Below are 20,234 nucleotides of genomic sequence, written 5' to 3' on the forward strand. Positions count from 1 at the left end.
TCTACTGTATAGTTAGTATCCACTGTTCGGTGTACATCGATTTTAAGTATAAATCACTGTAATGTATGAATTAAATTAGAATTTAATGATAAATCATGGCATACGAAAAACAACTCCGAGTAAACCATGTCTATATAATTGAAACTGTTTTATCATAGTTAGTTTTTCTTTTAGTAATACGACAGGCTGAACTAATTTTTACCTAGTACATATCAATCATCAAATATGTTAATTATTTTATTATTATTTCATACATAATGAATTATTCATGTATAATTATGTTGTATTATTTGTATACTAATAAAAATACAAATTTAAATTCAAATGTTAGTGAAAATCAATACATATTATATTATAGTATTAATAATATTTATAATTTATGTATATTATGAATAATTTCTAAAAAAAAAAAAAAAGAGCGATGGAACAGGGCCTATTATCCCTCCGTTTCTGTTTTAGATATGTCTTGAATATGGCTAAAACTTAAAACCATGTGATGTATTATTTTATTTTATAAGATAAATAATTTCTGCGAGGTATAATCCTGGGTACTTGATTAGAATAACGGTAATCCAGGGTTGTAGGACGTCATCGTCTCAGTGATGTTCTCTTTTGTTTGACTTTTTCTTATTCTATAGTTTTACACCAAATTTCATCACATCTTGATAGTCTGGCAGCCGTTATTGAGTTTTTAGTGTCAATGTTGAAGTTTTTGTCGTAATATTCCCAATAATAGTTATACTCGTCAATTTACCATTATCGGTGTATCCGAATCTATTCATTTTATAATGTGGCCAATAACATAATGCACCTAATTTATTATACATTTATACTTTTTTTCTTAATTGTTACTTATTTGTTCGTTCCGTGTTTTGATTTCTGTAATCTGATATTATTTATTATGAAATGCTGTATTTCATGTTGTGAAGTGGACTTCATATCAGTGTGTGTATTTTCTCCGTCTTACTAACGCACTAAGTGGTATTTTTACAGTTTCTTGCGCACGAGTTTGTGTCTCGTAATCGTCCCTCGGAAGAATGCATAATATAAGGTATATCTAACCCGTAACGCATATAGACTTGCAGATTTAACAATATAGGTATTATGCTTGATAGCATAAAATATATATTAATTTAATGGTTCACAAAAAATTTGAATGGACCAATTATGTTCCTGTAAATTACGTTTAAAAGCCCCTCACTATCGATTCATTAAATTATGGTTGACGATTGTTCATGCAACCTGATATAATTCTATTACCTATATATTATATTACCTGTCGTCAATATCGTATACATCGTTGTGTTCTATCGTCGTTCTGTTTATGTAAATTATTTTAAGTAAAAAAAAAAAAAAACATTGATTGGGTTATTTGGAAAAGGGAGCATCTTCAGAAATTTAAAATTTTACACGAGAGACAAAAATCTTAATTTGATAATAAACATCAGAATTTTAGAGGATTAAAAAATATTTAACTATAATATTTTATACACCTGTAAAGTAATGAACTATTTTACCAGAATCTATAAAATAATATAAAAAATAGAAAATGGACATGTTCTTTTTTCCAAATAACCCATTCCATTATTTTCACGAGTATTTATAGTCTTTCTATACAATCGTACAAGCTTGTTTTGTATGCAGCATACGCACGTTTGGACTTATCCCGATGTGGCTAAAACTGCGTATATATATAGGTGCGGTAGATTTTCGTGTGGTTTATAAACCGCGGTATAGTATCTCATACGATGTAATTTTCAAAAGAGTATTCAAGTCAGTTATAATTAGTGTGTGTGTGTGTGTGTGTGTGTGCGTATTGTGCGTATGTGTTTTTTACGGAATGGCGACTGAACGGCAACTAACTGACGGGTATACTCGTACTTTAATATCGTGAATATAATATTACTCAACGTGAATAATATTTTTTCAGTTTTTGAGAACCCTCGGTTAATAATATTAATGTCCGCCCAACTGAAACTCGTGCCCGGGCCGGCTGCAAGGTTGAATGCGTCCGTGTGTGCGCGTGCGTGCGCGCGCGCGTTGCGTGCAGCCGCCGTTGCGACTATGGGACGCGGGGCGAGGCGGTGGTGCCGGGTGACAGATCGCCGCCGACGCGCACCGCGTAGCCCGACAGGTTGGCCAACCGCGTGTCGACGACAAATCGGTGGCCGACCGACCGTCCGCGTACGCGTCTGTCGTCACCGCCGTCATCGGCCGTCGGCGGGCGACCGATGGTGGTAACAGTGTTCGCCGCGCACACTCGACCGCCGTCGGACCGCCGCCGTCGTCCGACCGTGCGTAGTGCGTACGAATCGTGCACGACATTCGGTCGTAGTCGCCGTGTCTTGCTTTTCGTCGATCGCGGTCATAGGTGTGAACGGACTGGGGCGGGGCTGACGACGGCCTGAACGGCGTCCCGATGATCGTGGCCATGGAGAGGAAACTCATATCGGAACTGATCGACGAGTACAAGACGTGCACGTGCCTGTGGAGGATCAAGGACCCGGACTACAAGAACAAAGAGATGAAGAACGAGGCGTACGAGTCGCTGCTGCAGTTGATAAAAAAGTACATTACAGTGACGATAGTAATAATAATATAATAATAATAATAATAATAATAATAATAATAATAATATGTAATAAGTAGTAACGTAAACGAATATAATATTATACCGTCGTACGGTGCGCGACAAATAATATTATTGTTAACATTGTTATCGGTGTGCGTATGCACGAAGAAAAACGCGGGCAAGCGGCGGCCGATCGCGGAGCGTAACAGATCGTCAGCGACCGGCTCAGTTGTAGACCGCGGCTGGCGGGAAACGAGTAGGTCGCGTGTGTGTGTTTTGGGGGGGGGGGGTAGCGCGCGTCGAGTTCCGGCGGCGGCGGACGACCTTTGAAACAAACGGTAATAATTCGCGGGCTTACGTTGTGAATTGCGACGTAGGTACTGACTACTTGTACGACTTGTATTTCTGCTACCACCGATCATTTACTTTGTCAACGTCGTCGTTAAGGGCGATCGCGCTTGCACACCTCCCGACCGTCAAACTAAGCGTCGATGTTTACTTGACTATAAATCTGTATTCTATATTGTTATATCAGCAATTGTACACGGCACACGTACTAATTACATAATTTACTAGCTGTTATAATCCGACGTGGCCCGGTAAAAAAACGAGCAAACATAAAACACGGCATTATAGCGGTGCGTATCTTGGTTTTAATGTACTACAATTCGTCAAGGCCAATCCGACATCAAGCTTTTCAACAATATCTGAAACTTTCATCAAAATTAGTCGAGTTGTTCTCGAGTGCATTTTGTTTGAATAACAAACAATAAATTAAATTTTATTTTATTTCGTTTGAAAAAAAAATCCCATAGTAACATAATATGGTGAGTCGACTAGTCTATAGTAAAAAATAATGGTATAGACTCCATACCGTTTTTTGAATTGTATTTCTAAAACCAATGACAATCTTTTATACGTTAACAACAAACATTCAATCTTTGTGAGCCAAAACGAAATTTATGTACAAGCCACTCTATTTCAATTTAGGCTTTAAATATACTATAGGAATATCAAAGATCTATTGATATAACTTTTATTGAAATCGGCCGAGTATTTTCTAAGGTAGACACTTTTAAACATATTATAACTTCTTCAGCCTTCTAATATTAGTTTATATAATAAAGTATATTATTACACAGAGCGTCAGTGTGTATCATAATTTATGAAGTTTGAGAGTTGTACTAATGATAATAATGCGGGGAAGACAAAGGATTTAAAGAAAAGCCGATTTTTTTTTTTTTTTTTAATGTCCTTTAATTGTTTTTTCTGTAAAAAGAAAACGATTTAAAATGTATAGGTATTTTATAGCTTGGTTAACAGTCTTTTTGTTTCATTGCCCTATACGAAATAATTAAAATTTAAATCTCCTGTCTGATGTTTTTTAGTCGATTTATGGATTATCTAAAATATAATATCATGAAAACAATCGACGTTATAAATAATTGTATTTAAATATAATTTCAATGTCAAATTGCCAAATACAATAGTAGAGTCAGGGTTAGGGAAATTGTGGGACAACCAATTTCAAAAGCCTGCTTTTAAGGCCAAAACTTAAGAATGGAAAGAATTAGTACCATCAAACCTTAGAGGTCATTATTTATTAACAACTTACATATAAAATTGAAAATATTTTCATTATTATCTATGATTTTATTACAGTTAAATATTTTATATTTATATTGTTTTAAATTAAAAGTAATGTAAAATATATAAATACTTTATTTTAATATGTTTTCCTTTTTATTTGGTCAAAGGTTTCTATTATTGAGACACAATAAAATTTTTCTATGCTTAGTATTGTCAATTATGATAATTAGTTAATTATAAAAGCTATTTTTGAACAAAAATAAATGTAAGGTTTTAGTTATTTTAGTTAATTAAAACTAAGTAAAACTTGCAGGTAGCGTACATAAATATAGGTAGGATAAAAAAATCATAAATTCTAGAACATTATTAAAGATGATATCTCTACCATCCTTATTTAACTGATAATAAACAAATTTAAATGATTTAGATCATATTAAAATTATCAACTTGATAAATTTTAGAAAAAAACTATAATATAGATATTAATAAGTAGTAATTTAATTTTTTTTTTTGAGTCCAATCCATTAAAAAAAATGTATTATGTATCAAATTACTTTCTAAACGTCTTCTTTGCTAGATCCATCAATAACTGTACGTAGCTTTTTGTCAATCTATCGTTTTTTTTGCCATTTATCAGTCTGTTATTAATATCATTTTAATAAGACCACGGAGTTATTTCACACGCACTAACGTTTTTCCCACTACCGACCTTTGTTTTTGAGAATTATTAACATTCGTTGTCGACGACGGCACCATAATAGAGGTCACATCTGATGTGCACTTGTTAGACTTATGATTTAGAGCTGTTGAGCACTAAGTAATTTTTAACTTAAAACTCTCATGCTTTACATTATTTATATAATATATTTTATAATATATTTTATAATATGATCAATTTCTTCTAATACCATCTCATATTCATGGACTTTATCATTAGTTTTAAATTTATTCCAAATATATGAAAGGCATTTTTCTTAATATTTTTTTTTTAATATTCAAGTCCTACCAATTTAAAACATTGTTTTAAGTTATTGAGTGCTATACTGTTATATACATTATTAAATTTTAAATGACTTGTCGATTCCCATTTTTCATTTTATTTATTACATGAATATTTGCATTCTTGATTGTTAGTAATATTATGTGGTATATGTACTATGTACCATGAAAATATCTATTCTAAATAGTAAATATCAAATATTACATAGTGGTCATACGATGTTTTTGTTACAATAAAATATATAAACGAGGGTAATATTTTAGTTGTGGTAGTTTATAAAAACAAAACAAATTTTGAAAGGGCTGTTTAGCACACCCAGTAATTAACTGTACTGTTGATAGATGAATTTAAACTTAAATATAAACTCAATTTTATATAACTAAACAATAAATATTTAAATCAAATTATTTGCAATTATTTAAGCGAACGTAAGGTGAAATGGGAACATTAAAATATATGTCTTGTTCATATGTTAATAGTAATTTAAAGACTGTATCAAATTAATAAAATCGTTAGTTTTATATTATCACGTATCAGAAATACGTATATCATTTATATTGCAGTAAAAATTTAAAATCATCACAAACGTGATTTTTAGGTTATTTACTGATTGGTATTTTATTTTTTTTTATACGTTATATAGTAAATATTTTTAAATTCATATTAGTAATATCAAGAATTTTAAAAATTGCTTTTAGTGTTTACAATAATGGCTTTAGTTAAATATTTATAACGGCGTAAATAAAGTAGATCTGATGATAGTCGGTAGATCTGGTTTGTTCTAATATTCAATTTTTTATTCAATTTTCTTAGTTGCGTATTAGGTATATATATATAAATGAAGTATATTATGTATAAAATCTATATAAAAATAAATTTTAATTAATACAGTTTATTTATCACAGTATACATTTTTACTTTTTAAGGACTTATTTTTTAAATTGAATTTTTCATTTATTCTATTAATTATCACTATAAATAAATATATATTTTTCTGATAGGTAAGTATCCAAGTTATTTCAATAAAAATAAGTTTGAAGTGATTAATTAAATTGAATAAAAGTAAAAACTAAAAAGGTATCAATGTTTATGTAAAATTAATATTTGTTGGACGTTTCGTAGAATTGATTTTATATTGTTTGATTTCATTGGAACTTGCAAGAATAATATTTCTCATTTTTAAATTCATAATAATATTACTTTGCATATTATTTGTTATACAAACATGTATTTGTATTAATATTACAAAAAAATAAAATATTTAGTTTTAAAAAATCTTAGTATTCCGTACATCCCTCATAGTTTCTTACAAATAAATACGTCGTTTAATCATAAAAATAAATGTATAATTTATTTTTTACTATATTTACAAAAGGTCAATAATATCAAAATAAATCAAAAACAAAATTTTAAAATATATTTTTCGTAGACTTCTCGAATTTTCAAGAATATGGTAGATTTAAACTTATGAAATTATATTTGTTTTGTAATGCATTCTATGTTGTTTTAATATTTTATTTACACTGTATACAGATACAACGAGAACTGTACAATGGATGACCTGAAACGTAAAATAGCCAATCTGAGAACATGTTACTTGAGGGAATTCAAAAAAGTTATGGACGCTAAGAGATATGGTGGAATATATGAACCCAGTTTGTGGTATTACAAGTAAGGGATCCTGTTACTTACTTATAATAGTATAATAGGCACAATAGTACATTGTACTATGCATATTACATTATTATAGTATTATAATTATACATGTATGCTGACATACTGTTTGATATATACTTACACCCATGTTGAGGTAAAATTACTTCTGAAAAGTAATAGAATCGCGTTACTATATGAATATTAAATTATAGTAATTAAGTTAGGTAGGTACCTTTACGGCTTTACGTTAATGTATCGTGACACGCTTTTAGTTCCATAGCATGTTTTACACAGCTAAAAGAAGAACGTCAATAAATATTATTAGGTCATATTATGACATTTTTAATTTTGTTTAAACTAGTGTTAAATACACTGATAATAGATGATAATTAATAGGGAGTTGATTCGTCGATTTATAAATTATTATGTCCTCGAGTTATGATTATTAAGTTGCCCGATTAGATTAACGTTGTAGACACAATATTGCTCTGTGTTAACGTTTGAATACAAAAGAGAATTTAAACGGATGTGTAACAATAATAGGAAGTAATCAAAAATTCAATTTGAAAATAATTTAGAGTGTGAAGTATTAAGTCTTAAATGTAGACATATTTAGTACGAATACTGTAGTACTATAATATGTCGCGTATAAATAATATGAATGTTATTACTTTTTATGCAAACAAAATACTTATTGACCAATATGTTATAAGTTATATTTAATACTTTTATTTATTCATTTATTATATTTCACGTCGATAATTGATGTACTTTTTAAACTAAAACTACTCTTAAACGTAAAACGTAAATGGTTATTCAGCCTTTAGAGGAATTGAAACTTAATAATCAATAATTGTGTTACTACTCAACACTGTTATGTATACACATGGTGAGGGATGTCAAATATGTATTGTTGGTCGGTACACGCGTTTTATACAGTTCGTGTAAATGTATTGTCGATTATCGTATTATAGATCCTTGGAGTTTCTAAACGACCAGCATCACAGCGAAGACAGAGTGCGATTGGGCCGCAGTTATCCGGATAATAGCGACGAAGATAACGAATCAAACGAGGTAATATTTAGTTGTTATCTACTATAATATTGGACCATAAATATATTATATGAATGTATATTTATGAAAGTAGGTTTTTATTTCTGTTATTGTAAATATTAGATAAGAATTATAAGGATGACGATACTTATTCTCTCATAATCTCATCCTTTACTTTCAAATTCGGATTTCTTCCAACTAAGTGCCTATTTATTTACATATCTGACATAGTTACGTATAATATATTTTACGTGTTTTCTTTCAATTGCGCATAAATATAAAATATGAATGGAATCATGTGTTATATCAATATAGTCATGTATTTATTATGTATTTACGATCTTTGCCAGGTAGTAGTAGGTATACATTCATAAAGATGTTTTCAGTGATAAGTCCGATATAGTAATATCATGTAAAAATTAATATAGTAATAATTGCGATAGGTGATAATGATAACATGTGTAATGTATATGAGTATAACATTTTATAATTTTTAAAGAAAAACAAGTTTCTAGTTGTTAAAATACTTCTGTTTTAAAACGTACACATCATATAAATTAAGCAGGATTACAGTCTGTATATAGGGGTCTTCAACCTTCATAGCCGCGAGATACTTTTTTTTTTTAATTTCGTGAATTGCATTTATAACAAAAATAAATGTTAAATTATTGAAAATGTGCCAGAAAATTCATGTTATACCTATGTGTTTGTGTGCCTTAATTAAAGACAAGGTAGGGGTGTTAGTTACCTTATCCTAGCTATAGAGTATTTTGAAAGTCAATTTTAAAGACGATTAATCAACTAAATCATAAATCGATAGATACTATGAGTATTCGAATAGTTATCATAATACATCATATTATTATGATCAACGTAGTATAATCATCATATTGTTACAGGAAATGTTAAAGAAATGTCACAAAATGATTTTGAACACTAAAATAATAATTGGTTTACAGAAATCTATATGTTTTTTACTCATATCTGTGTTTGATATCGACAAAAATAATTTAGCTTTTTTCAATTTAACCCATCGTGATATCAAAATATGTAGGTAAATGCGTTGAATAATTTTTTCTATTGCAATATGACGCTATTGGTTCAAATAACTATATTATACTCGTATATGATATGTATCTCGTCGGCATAATATAAAATTATATTATACAACTCAAGCAAATATAATCATTTGAGAAATGCATTTTACATGATTAACATATTATAGATCATTTAGGGACGTCGGAGTTTCGATATAGTTTGCGATTTATCAAATTTTTACTAATAAATAATGATATTAAAGTTTAATTTAATAATTTAAATTACAATACTACCTAGTACCTACTGACATTTATATTGCAATAAAATATTACACATAATAAATAATTTTTTAATGCATGGTAATAAAAAAAGTTATAAGTTTATATAAATATATTATATATTGCAATAAATGTACAGATTATAAATAAATAATATACAAAATAATAATGTTGGTATGTTAATTCCATCTATTTATTATAATTCATATCTTTATTTTGTACATCGTGCTGACGAAATTTCGTTATTGTTGATAATTACTGTAATTCTACAGTGTAGTATATATATTTTGATAATAATTAACCTCATATATCTCAGTTAATACATATAAAATCGTGATATTGGAAATTATAGGTTTGATATTATATTTAATACAATTGAATAATGAAGTTGGCTTATAAAGGACCCATCATTTCTTATAATTATTATTATTATAGTTGTTAAATGTTACAATTATTTACATTTTTTATTTGTCATTTATTCTATGTTATAATTTATTTCAATTTTAGTTTGTTTGTAATTTATTAACTATTTTGAATTGAATTTACAGATGTTTTGAACAAAAATACATTTTTAATACTTAGTTAAAATAGGTAAAGTGGTGACTTGAAAACTAAATTTTGATAAAGATGTTTCTAATTATGAATGATGTGCAAACAGAACAAATAAAATATTTTAAAAAGAACATTAAAAAAAAAAATTCAACAAAGTGTGTAAGAAATTGTAATTGACGAAAACTATAAAACGCGTTAATAAAAAAATATGAAAAATTTAAAATATTCCGTGTATTAAGTCCTAAAAATACCTAGATTAGTATCGAAAATGTGAATCAAAAGTTTAAAAATTGAATTCATTAGTACCTACTTACATATCCATCATAATAATTCAAACTCTATTTCTAGAAAGTTACTTCTTATAATACATTTTCCTATAAACCTTTAGCACCATTTTGTAAAGTGTAATATGTGTTTATGAAATTACAGACACAAAACATCTTGGTATTCGAGGACGTAGACGACCGTGCCGGGTCCGAGGACAAGGATTCGTGTTCCACCGAACCTGAGTACCAACAATCCTGCGCGGCGACCAGCAGTAATTTGCAGACCGTTTTGGGTGGTAGCGGTAGCGGTGGTGGTGGCGGCGGTGGCGGCGGTAGCGGTGGCGTTGGTGCCGGCGAAGGAGATGGCGTTAAGAGACCCAAAAGACGGCGGCGGGTGTTGGACGTGTCGTCAGCGGTACAGAACGGGGGGCCGTCCGCCAGGGTATCGCATCCGCCGCCACCGCCGGACCGGTACTCGAGCGGTACCGGAGCCACCGACTTTTACGAACCCCAAATATTGGGCGGCGTGGGCGGCGATCCTGCAGAACCGCCGGTAGCCGACTACTATGACGGGTTCGGCCGGTACGCGGCTAACGAGCTCCGGCAGATGGACAGGCAGTCGGTGATCATCGCCAAGCGGCTGGTCAACGAAGTGTTGTTCCTGGGCCAGATGGGCATGTTGAACGTCAACACGAGGATCGAGACGCCGACGACCGGTCGCCGGAAGAACGCTTCCGCGTCGGCCGCGTGCAAATCAGAAACGCGCGATCGCCGGCGCCGTCGTCGACCGCATCGTGACGAGGACGACGAGGACGACGACGATAATGACGACTGCTGCATCGACGACGGGGAGGAGCACGGCCACGACGGCGGCGGACGCGAATCTTCGTCGTCGCCAATGCCACCCGTCGAGTTCATGGAGACTTCGTGATACGCCGCAGAAAACGGGGTCGACTGTCGTCCCATTAGCAACAATCTGCACATCGCACACGTAACCGACATCTACTGTCCTCCTCCCCAAATTCATAGACGATCGAAATTCGATTTTGAGACGCCGCCTTGAAGAATCCGGTAAATACGATTCGTGTTGATGTACAGCATCTATTCATTAATTATTATGTTTACCTGTATATAATATAATGTTTTGTTGTATATTATATTATTATTTGTAAGGAGTATAGAATTACCTATTCTATAAAAGACTATTGTTGATATGCATTATATGATGTGTCCCGATGTATTTTTATGTTTTACGATTTGAGTACAATATTGTTTTTTGCGTTTAAAAAATATTGTTTACGGGTATTTTTGTCGTTCGGACCACGCGGCTTTTAATGATACTTTGAAAAGTCAATTCAAAATACAGTAGAATAATTCATAATCACAAACTATTTTTCTACACATTGTACACTTTAATTTTAAGAATTATAATATTTGTTGTTCGATAATCATTATTATACTCATATTATGTAATTTAAACGTTCCTAATACGTATTGAATTTTACTCGAATTGTTCGAATTTATTATTTCCATAACCTTTTCCGCAGTCACCTCGAGAAGCTATATTTATTTTATACGAATGTCGTCTATTCTATACGTACCCGCGTGCAACTGCGCGAATCTCGTACATCGCCAGACCCGAAGATTACCGTGGTCGACGTGTACATTAGATACGTTGGGATGTTGTCGTCCGCTATGCGGAGGGTTCAGTTTATTGTTTTTTTCCCCGAAAAAGACCGTTCGTCACTCGCGAATCCTCGGTGTCCGTTTTGGGAACTTTCCCGGTATTATATCATGCATATCGCTATAATATTACGTGCACGTATAAAATAACCGATTCATACGAGTCTCTGTTGGGCGTCGCGTGTCGAGCGGTGGTTATGCATAACATTATTATATATTTATATGTTTACCTTTATCAAACTTTCGCAGTTACGAATAATGCAACTTTGTACTCACTGTTATTTGCTCAACACGCGCGCGTGCGACTTCCACCCGGAATATATAATTATTGTACGTGAATTTATGTTTAATGCGGTCGTTTGGAAAATTTATTTTTTTAAGGCTGCGTGCGATTTTCCGTATGATGTGTACCTATATCATACAATATTATCGTGTAGATGATGTCATACGATAACCTAACTAGGTACCTCTATCTGTATAATTAAGCCAGCGTGTAGTGCGTCATTTAATATTAATAGGAATTATGTTGTAACGGCCGGTACCTACGTGATACTTATATAAATATTATATATTACGGGATTTGCGAAACTCCGCGCAGGTGAAATTTTCGCGGTCCACAAATTGAAAACGAAATTTTATCGGGTCACTGGGACTTGAGAGTTTTATAGTCGCTGAATCAAATACGTATCATTCACAGCGAGGCGAATAGAAATATAAAAGTTAAGCGACCAAATAATTGTAAATTCGTTGAAACGACGACGTTCTGTGTGTATTTATACAGTATATTACGCATGACGAGGATTATTTACACACACATTTTGAAAGTATCTGTCTACTGGATTTTTTTTCCAAGTCATTTTTAAACATGTCATCTCTACGCAGTGAGGTTTAACGCCGTGCCACAAAAAAAATGGTAAAAAATTACGTTCCGCTGACATACTTTCGTGTGTATAAAAATACACGCACGATTACACGTTTACATCCATCTAACCACTGTTTTTAATCCTTGGACAAAAAAAGGCTTAAGTCTGAAAATGTACAAAAAAAGTTTTACCTGAGGTATTAACCATGTAATGTATTTTAACATAATATATTTTATACGTTTACCGTATAAATATTATAGTTATTTATTTTATTTTATTTTTATTTACCTTATTTTTATTAGTTATACATTTATTATAAAACTAATAACATTATGCCTCTATCATATGAAAAGTTGTAAATTTTAATAAATTACAAGTTTAAAGATGTACAGCGGACGTAGCCCCCAGGGGTCAGCTTGGGTTGACTCTTAACCTACCCCCCAGATGGTTGGTGAACAAACCGAGTAGTAACTAATTATAAATTGTCTGTGTTGTTTACACACTCAAAGTTTAATTGTTTGATTAATAACCTAAAAGTTATAAAGGTGTAGGGTTAATTTTTTTCAAAGGGGCTTTTAACATCGTGGGGAGTACAATGTGCGATAGGTGATACTCCTATCGTTCTTAATTTATTAATAACTATATTATATTAAACTAATGTTACATTTGTTTATAAAATTAATAATTAATATGGGTAATTCGGTAATTGAATTAATGAAGTTATGAAAAATAAAACTAATTTTTATCGATTTCGAAGATCCGTTTTGAGCAATAATATTTTATGATCGTAGAGCACAACAATTATTATAATATTCCAAACAATCACTGGAAAACATTATATGCGTCGCTATGAAAAATACGCGCAATTTTCATTTTTTTTTTTGATCACATTTCATATTCTATAAGCATGCGTGTATCACGGATGACGTATATGTATAAAATATAGCCGTATAGGTAACCGGTATGTAATATTTAGTATTTAATTATTTATATTGATGCACAGTAAAGTTACACACACACCTACACATGCAAACACACACTCAAACACACCCACACCCACATCCACCCACACACACACACATATAATTTAATAAAAAATTAATATGTTTTTATGAGGATTTGTAGCAATACGTATTTCAGAATTATGCAGAGCGCGTGTCTGTGTAATGAATTGGGATTGACTACTTTTGCAACAAACACGTATCTAGACATCGTTTGATGTTCGTCAGTTTACCGATAATACGATGTACTCAGATCGTTTGAGCTGTAAACCAAATATAACAGCAACATTGCCAGACGCTCTTGCGCGTTACAGTCGCATTCCAAAAAATTCACATATTTGTTGCCACGGTTTAAAAACGAACCAATATGGTAATACTTAGGGGAGTATTTAGAAATGTCTTATGGAGGGGGGGGGCAAAAACAAAAAGTTCAAATTAGCGTACATGGGGCGTAGAGATATAAAACATCTCATATTTTTCATCTCAATAAATTATTATCACTCATCATTCATATTATTCATAACCAAATAATCAAAATATATGTGTCATAAAAACATAAAATTGTATTGAAAAAATGTATAATAATTAATAAAACATGTAATTAATAGCAATTTTTGTTGTTGTAATAACTAAAAGCATCTAGGGTATTTATTAGCATATACTTCAACTACTTTTTCAGGTTTTATAATTATTTCCAGATGTATATTAAACAATGCTTAATCTCTTAAGGTAAGAAAATGACTTTTCAGATGTGTATGTTGTCACAGGAAGTATTACTAATAATTGATAGACATTTATATATTGTTTGATGTTTTAGTGTTTCAGTGAAAATCTTTGTACAGACGTCGCAGTTTCGTAATTATTATTGCCGCGGGTTTTCCATAGTTTTTCTCAAATCTTATTTTATCGTAGTTCTTATTTATAGAAACTAAATTCTTTAACTAACTATAGACTATTTATAAATAGTAAAGGTAAATGCATTACATTTTAACTCCTAAATAATGGCCGCAGACATACAGTTGTCTTTTCCTACTCCATACAAAAGAACCTTCATGATTAATAAATTATCGGTGTTATTTTGTGCATCTGCCTTGAAACGCCACTCTGTCCGTAATCCTCCGGAAACGTGTGACTCGTACCAGATGGCTGGAGGTGATCAAGACTTGTTTCGCCATTGCACAATGCTTTAATATATATCAAAGAAGCACACTCGTGAAAAACGGTAAATCGAAACGATTAAGAATCAAGCTTTGGAAAATACGCAAGCCGAAAGGTAAATATCGAGGTCACCTGCTGATCGCAATTATTGTAACACAAAGAATAATATGGTCGGCAGCCGCCAGCCAGTATCTCGGTCGTATCTCATGGTCGCCAGTGATGATTAAGAGGGGAGGGAGAGTAATTGAAAATTATTGTCCCTTATTATTTTATTTCTTGGGCGACCTTTTACTTTTATATTAGAGTTGTTATCATGTACTATGTACTAGTTAATACATTTTTCCGTATGAAAAATTTAAATTAATAGAGCTGTCAACGATACGTATTTCCAGCCCTTCATATCGTTATTATGATATCGTCTTCCTAGAAGTAATTAATAATATTTCGAAATTGCTTTTATACGAATACCTATATCAGTAAATTTGTGCGTTATCACTTAATCAATTATAAGCAGCTGTTTTAAACTGTATCAATGTGTCTTCCCCGATTCCCGAAGTGTCTTGACGTGACATTTAGCGTTGATATCGGATAATAATATAGTCGACGTCTAGATTGTGACTGACACAGCGTGGAGATCGTAGCTTAACCCTCATATTATATTATACGGCCCTCCCTTACAGTTATATATAAATATAATGCATCTATTTGTATATTATACATTTTAAGCACGGAATATGATTACTTTAAAGTTTAAACTTTTATATTTTAGGCTACGATTATAAACTATATTAATACTCTAACTCCTAAAGGTCTGTTATTTGGGTCTTTAGTTTTGCCCCGGAAATTCGTCAAAATGTACGATTAATTATAAGATAATATACCACCATTGAAAATTCTTGGTCACGCCACTGGTCGTTGAATCACGTGATTTGTTAAAAAAAAAAAAAAAAAAAAATTACATGGTTTTATAAGCCTGTGGTAACCTATTACACGATGCAACAGTGGCAAGCTCGGCCTTGGTGACCACCATTCGTATCAACGTAAAAAATTCGAGTTTTCAAGTAAACCGGAATATATCGGGGTGTGTATTCGACTAGCATATTGGTATAACGTGCTACGAAACACGTATATCTGCAATCCGGCTCGACTTGACATAACAGGTAAACTAGTAACGATTGGATATCTGAGAAATTGTTCATCACGCGCCGTACTGAAATGAGTCTTAAGCGATAGTTTCTGTGTCATGTCTACAAAATTTCAAAAAAAACCTTTATAAAATATTCGAATGACAAATTTTTATAAATATTAATAGAAGTATACGATGCATTATCATCGCTTCGTTTATTATTTATAAATAGTTATAAACAATATTTTATACATTGAGTATATGGTAAACTATAGTTGTGTTTGCATTATAATGTTATTGTGGTAGGAAGCGAATTCGGAGGGAAAAAGTAAATTATGTTACAGTAGGTATATAGTTATGAAAGGAAATCATAGGATTTATTTCGATGAGCCCCTGCTTAATGCATACGATTCAACGAAATCTGGTAGGTTTTGCATAATATGTCAGTTGCAGAGTCATCTGAATAGAAAATAAATCAAATTATTATATGCAAATTCGTGTTATTATGCATAATATGATTATTGTACAATCGGTTTGATTACTTTTTATGTGATAGAACATCCATCATCGCTCGTTTCCACTTGACCGTTATAATGCAGGTACACGATTTATCCGTTATATAACTGCAGGACTAGATATTTAGATATTTTAATTATACCGTGTCCCCGGTATCAACCTCCCACAGAGAAATGCTGATAACTTCGGGAAAGATCGACAACAAAAAACATCGAAACTAATTTAAACTTATTTAAATTAATTTAGATTGAGAATATTAAATAGGCAGTACACGCATATCCCTGACGACCAGATAATAATAACTACGTATACATGGAAGAGTGGGTAGTATTTAATATAAACAAAAGTTCCAAAATTTGAAATGAAGTAGTACTCGAGACATGGTTTCCTTAGTTCTGAACACAAAAGTTTCGTCCTATACATAACTAAAACTTTGAGAGATCGGATTCTGAGAATCAAAATAATTAAACATTTGGCTGGTTTTAATATGAATTATAAATAATTATACATAACGTAAATTATACTTTTACAAGTTACAAAGACAGTGCTGTATGATCTCGCACGCATCTTTTCAGCAAGTCAGGTATTCATATGAGTATATTATTAACTTTAATTAATGTAATAAATAATATATGCTTTTATAAATTACATCATTGTCATTTTACAGGTGTTAACGTTTCAACTCGACAAACCGTGGTCGCAGTATAGCAGTTGACAATCTGTAATTATCATTAATGTATCGATTGATGTACAAGATCCAAAATCTGCTGTGGGAGTAGGATAAAAAAACATTAGGCTTAAAATAATTTATCAGAGGAGATGGGTATAGGCACACCTTCTGTGCGGGCCGTTACTTCCTTATATTCCTCGACACATAGGATATATAGATAATACATAGCTTTGTATAGTTATATACATATAACGATATGACGTATATAAATGTATTTGTTTTATATGGCGATGTTCATTGGGGATACAGTAAGACTGGCGAGACCGTATCGATTGGAATACCCTCCACATAATATCATATTATTCTCTGTAGACGTTTTACAAAACCCGGTAGTAAGTTTTTAATTTGAAATTTAATAGTATGGAAATAAAATCGTAAGACTATGAAATTTAAAAAAAAGAAAAAAAGAAAAGAAAGCTTGTTTGATTTGACAAAATATTATGTACACAATATAATATTTATTGCATGATGTTATGATACATAATGTTACTTTGTACAAATATTAACTTTTACGAGACAACGGGATAAGAATATCTAGATTTTGACTCAATTTATACGAAATCAAACAAATATATACATATTAATGAATTTTCCCTCTCAAATCGTCTCAGGAACTTTGAAATAACCATCATCAACTTGACTAAGAACCCCTCGCACAAAAATACTTCTCATTTTCTTAATGGTCAAAGAGAACGCACCAATATGCACTGATTGCGGGCACGGTATCGACATTATTAATGTTTTCACCGAATGCTGTACATACGTCCAGGACAGTGAGAATTCTTTGATTTTGGAATCACTCAACCAGGACCCCAACACTATTTTCGCCTCAATCAAATCCATCACTGCCGTCGATCTACTCAACAAGATAAAACTCTCTTTAATGTATTGCCGAGTATTTAAGTATTTCTTAATTATTATTTTTGTGTATCGTTATCTCTTAGATATTATATAGTATTTGTAATTGAACCTTATCGGTATCACCTAATTATCACTGTTTTCGGAGGCTTATTTAAATAAAAAAAATTATCTAGATTTCGGGAATATTGATAGAAATAATATATTTGAATTAGGTTTATTGAAAATATTTAAAAACAAAAAAAAAATCCGATTTTAACGATAAAAGTGATATTTTGAGGTCGATAGTTTTTTTGATCTGCATATTACATTGATACAATTATCTATTTAATATTCAATTATGTAATCTCCGATTTTTTTCAGCTCGTATTTTTAACTTTATAAGTTATACCTATTGTCATTGGTAATAAAAAAAGCGATTTCGTTTTACAGTCCATCAAGTATTAAAATGACAAGTCATAATACGATAGCTATAAATAGGTTAGACTTACTTTGATTTATATAATCTTCCATAAAAAATATAAATCGTATATCTGCGAACGTACAAATAGAAGTGAAATAATAAAATCATCAAATTTCGATTTATGGAAACCATGTCAGATGACTATATGCTCATCTATAAGTGTACTTATTGGGTAGTACGGTCATACATTTGACACACAAAGTGTCTGGTAGCGAACATATTTGTAAGTATAATCGTTTAACGTCTATAGTTTAAGGCATCCCGTAAATCTTGTGTTAATATAAATTTATTTGCTTTTCACGAGACTGCCCGTAAATTAATGTAACTCGCCTACTCCTAAATGGCTACAGAAGCCACCGTCATAAAATGGTGTGCGGCAGAGTCGTTAATTGTTTTATTACAAAATAAATCATAGTAAAAAATAATTCCATCTCATTCCGTAATTAATTATAATTTATCGAAATATCGTTGTTCAGGTACACCGCGCAGACGTCTTGAAAATCGTTTTAGAAACGGTTAATGTTAACGCGAGTGCGAACAAACGCGTAGAGTTGCATTTCAGTCTCCAGGTGTCATGATATTGTATATTTTTATTGTGTGTTTAGAATTTTTAGATGCAGCGTGCATATCGCCACAAAACACTTGAAAAAATATATTTTCACTGGCGGTGCAGCCAAGAGTTTACCGAAATACAATTGTTTCAGTGTCCTATTAAAAAAAAAAAAAAAAATTAAAAAATGGTATTCGATTGTAACGACGTGTGCGTAAACAGACGCGAATTGCGAGTGCGGGCGGAAACTGAGTACAACCATCGACAAATCATCTATTGGAGTAAACGCAAAAAAATGTTACCGGTAATAAAGAAGAGATTGCGATGGACTTACTCATATGACAAATCGCTAGATTTTGGGTGAAGAATGTATAATCTAAAATAAATTATAAATATCTGCACTGGCCGACTCGCTAACGTACACAACGGTTAAGTATACCTATATAAAATATTATTATTATGCACGTGTGTGCCTATATGTGTAATATCTGTATATATATATGTATATTATACATAGGTGATCGTCTGTCACCGCCGTTCTGCCGCTGTTTTCGTCATTGGCCAACGAAACGCGTATTCGGCTTTTTGTATCGCGTCCAAAAACGCGTGCAATGTTTTTACAGAGAGCGGCGATGGGTTTTCGATGATTTTTGGCAACGGCCCCCCTTTCGGCCCGCGGTCGTTTGGAAATATCACGACGACATGCACTGTGTAAAATAATAATAATAATAATTATAATAATAATAACGCAATTTCGTTCACGAGGCGACGGTGATTCATCGCAGCAGTAACTAAAATATACGCCGCAGTCTTGCTGCCGCCGCCGTCGTTGCGGTTTGCCAGAAATTTGATTTTATATTGCGTATACTCATGGTATGTATATATATATATATACACCTCGGAATGTATACACGTGAAATTGAAACACGCGATGACTGCTGACTCGACGACGTCTCCCATGCATGTTGCCTCGACATTTGGCTATGAATTATTATTAATATTATTATTATTATTATTATTATAATTATAATTATGTTCATCCGCACCGCGAATGCAGTGGATTTGTGGTGCGATAATACGAAATTCACGGAGGAAAATTATAACTAAAATTCCTCTCCACCAACAATACGTCATTTAAATATCATTAACTGTATAGGTATGTTATAATACGATGTTGTTCACTACGGATTTATACCGTTCTGACTTTTGGAGTTTCGAGTATATTATGTCCGAAAACGTTTTTAAACATTTAGATTTTTTACAGCATCTCATGTGGAATGT

General features: G+C 32.0%; 1 protein-coding gene across 1 annotated transcript; it reads left to right on the forward strand.

Moving 5' to 3' along the window:
- Positions 1 to 1,582: 1,582 nt before the first annotated feature.
- LOC112593021 lies at positions 1,583 to 11,468 on the forward strand. The gene is made up of 4 exons (XM_025337236.1): positions 1,583 to 2,568; positions 6,696 to 6,833; positions 7,793 to 7,892; positions 10,169 to 11,468. The coding sequence occupies exons 1-4, from the start codon at positions 2,420 to 2,422 to the stop codon at positions 10,934 to 10,936; spliced, it is 1,155 nt and encodes a 384-aa protein (XP_025193021.1). The 5' UTR covers positions 1,583 to 2,419; the 3' UTR covers positions 10,937 to 11,468.
- Positions 11,469 to 20,234: the final 8,766 nt, after the last annotated feature.

The sequence above is a fragment of the Melanaphis sacchari genome, unplaced genomic scaffold, assembly GCF_002803265.2.
Source record: "Melanaphis sacchari strain LSU unplaced genomic scaffold, SCAv2.0 Contig19_pilon_pilon, whole genome shotgun sequence".
NCBI lineage: Eukaryota > Metazoa > Arthropoda > Insecta > Hemiptera > Aphididae > Melanaphis > Melanaphis sacchari.

Excerpts from the sequence above, each read along its gene's own strand:
- LOC112593021 (XM_025337236.1), top strand. The coding sequence starts at position 2,420 with ATGATCGTGGCCATGGAGAGGAAACTCATATCGGAACTGATCGACGAG. Across the intron at positions 2,569-6,695 it reads CTGCTGCAGTTGATAAAAAA|ATACAACGAGAACTGTACAA; the intron begins GTACATTACAGT and ends CACTGTATACAG. Across the intron at positions 7,893-10,168 it reads AAGATAACGAATCAAACGAG|ACACAAAACATCTTGGTATT; the intron begins GTAATATTTAGT and ends ATGAAATTACAG.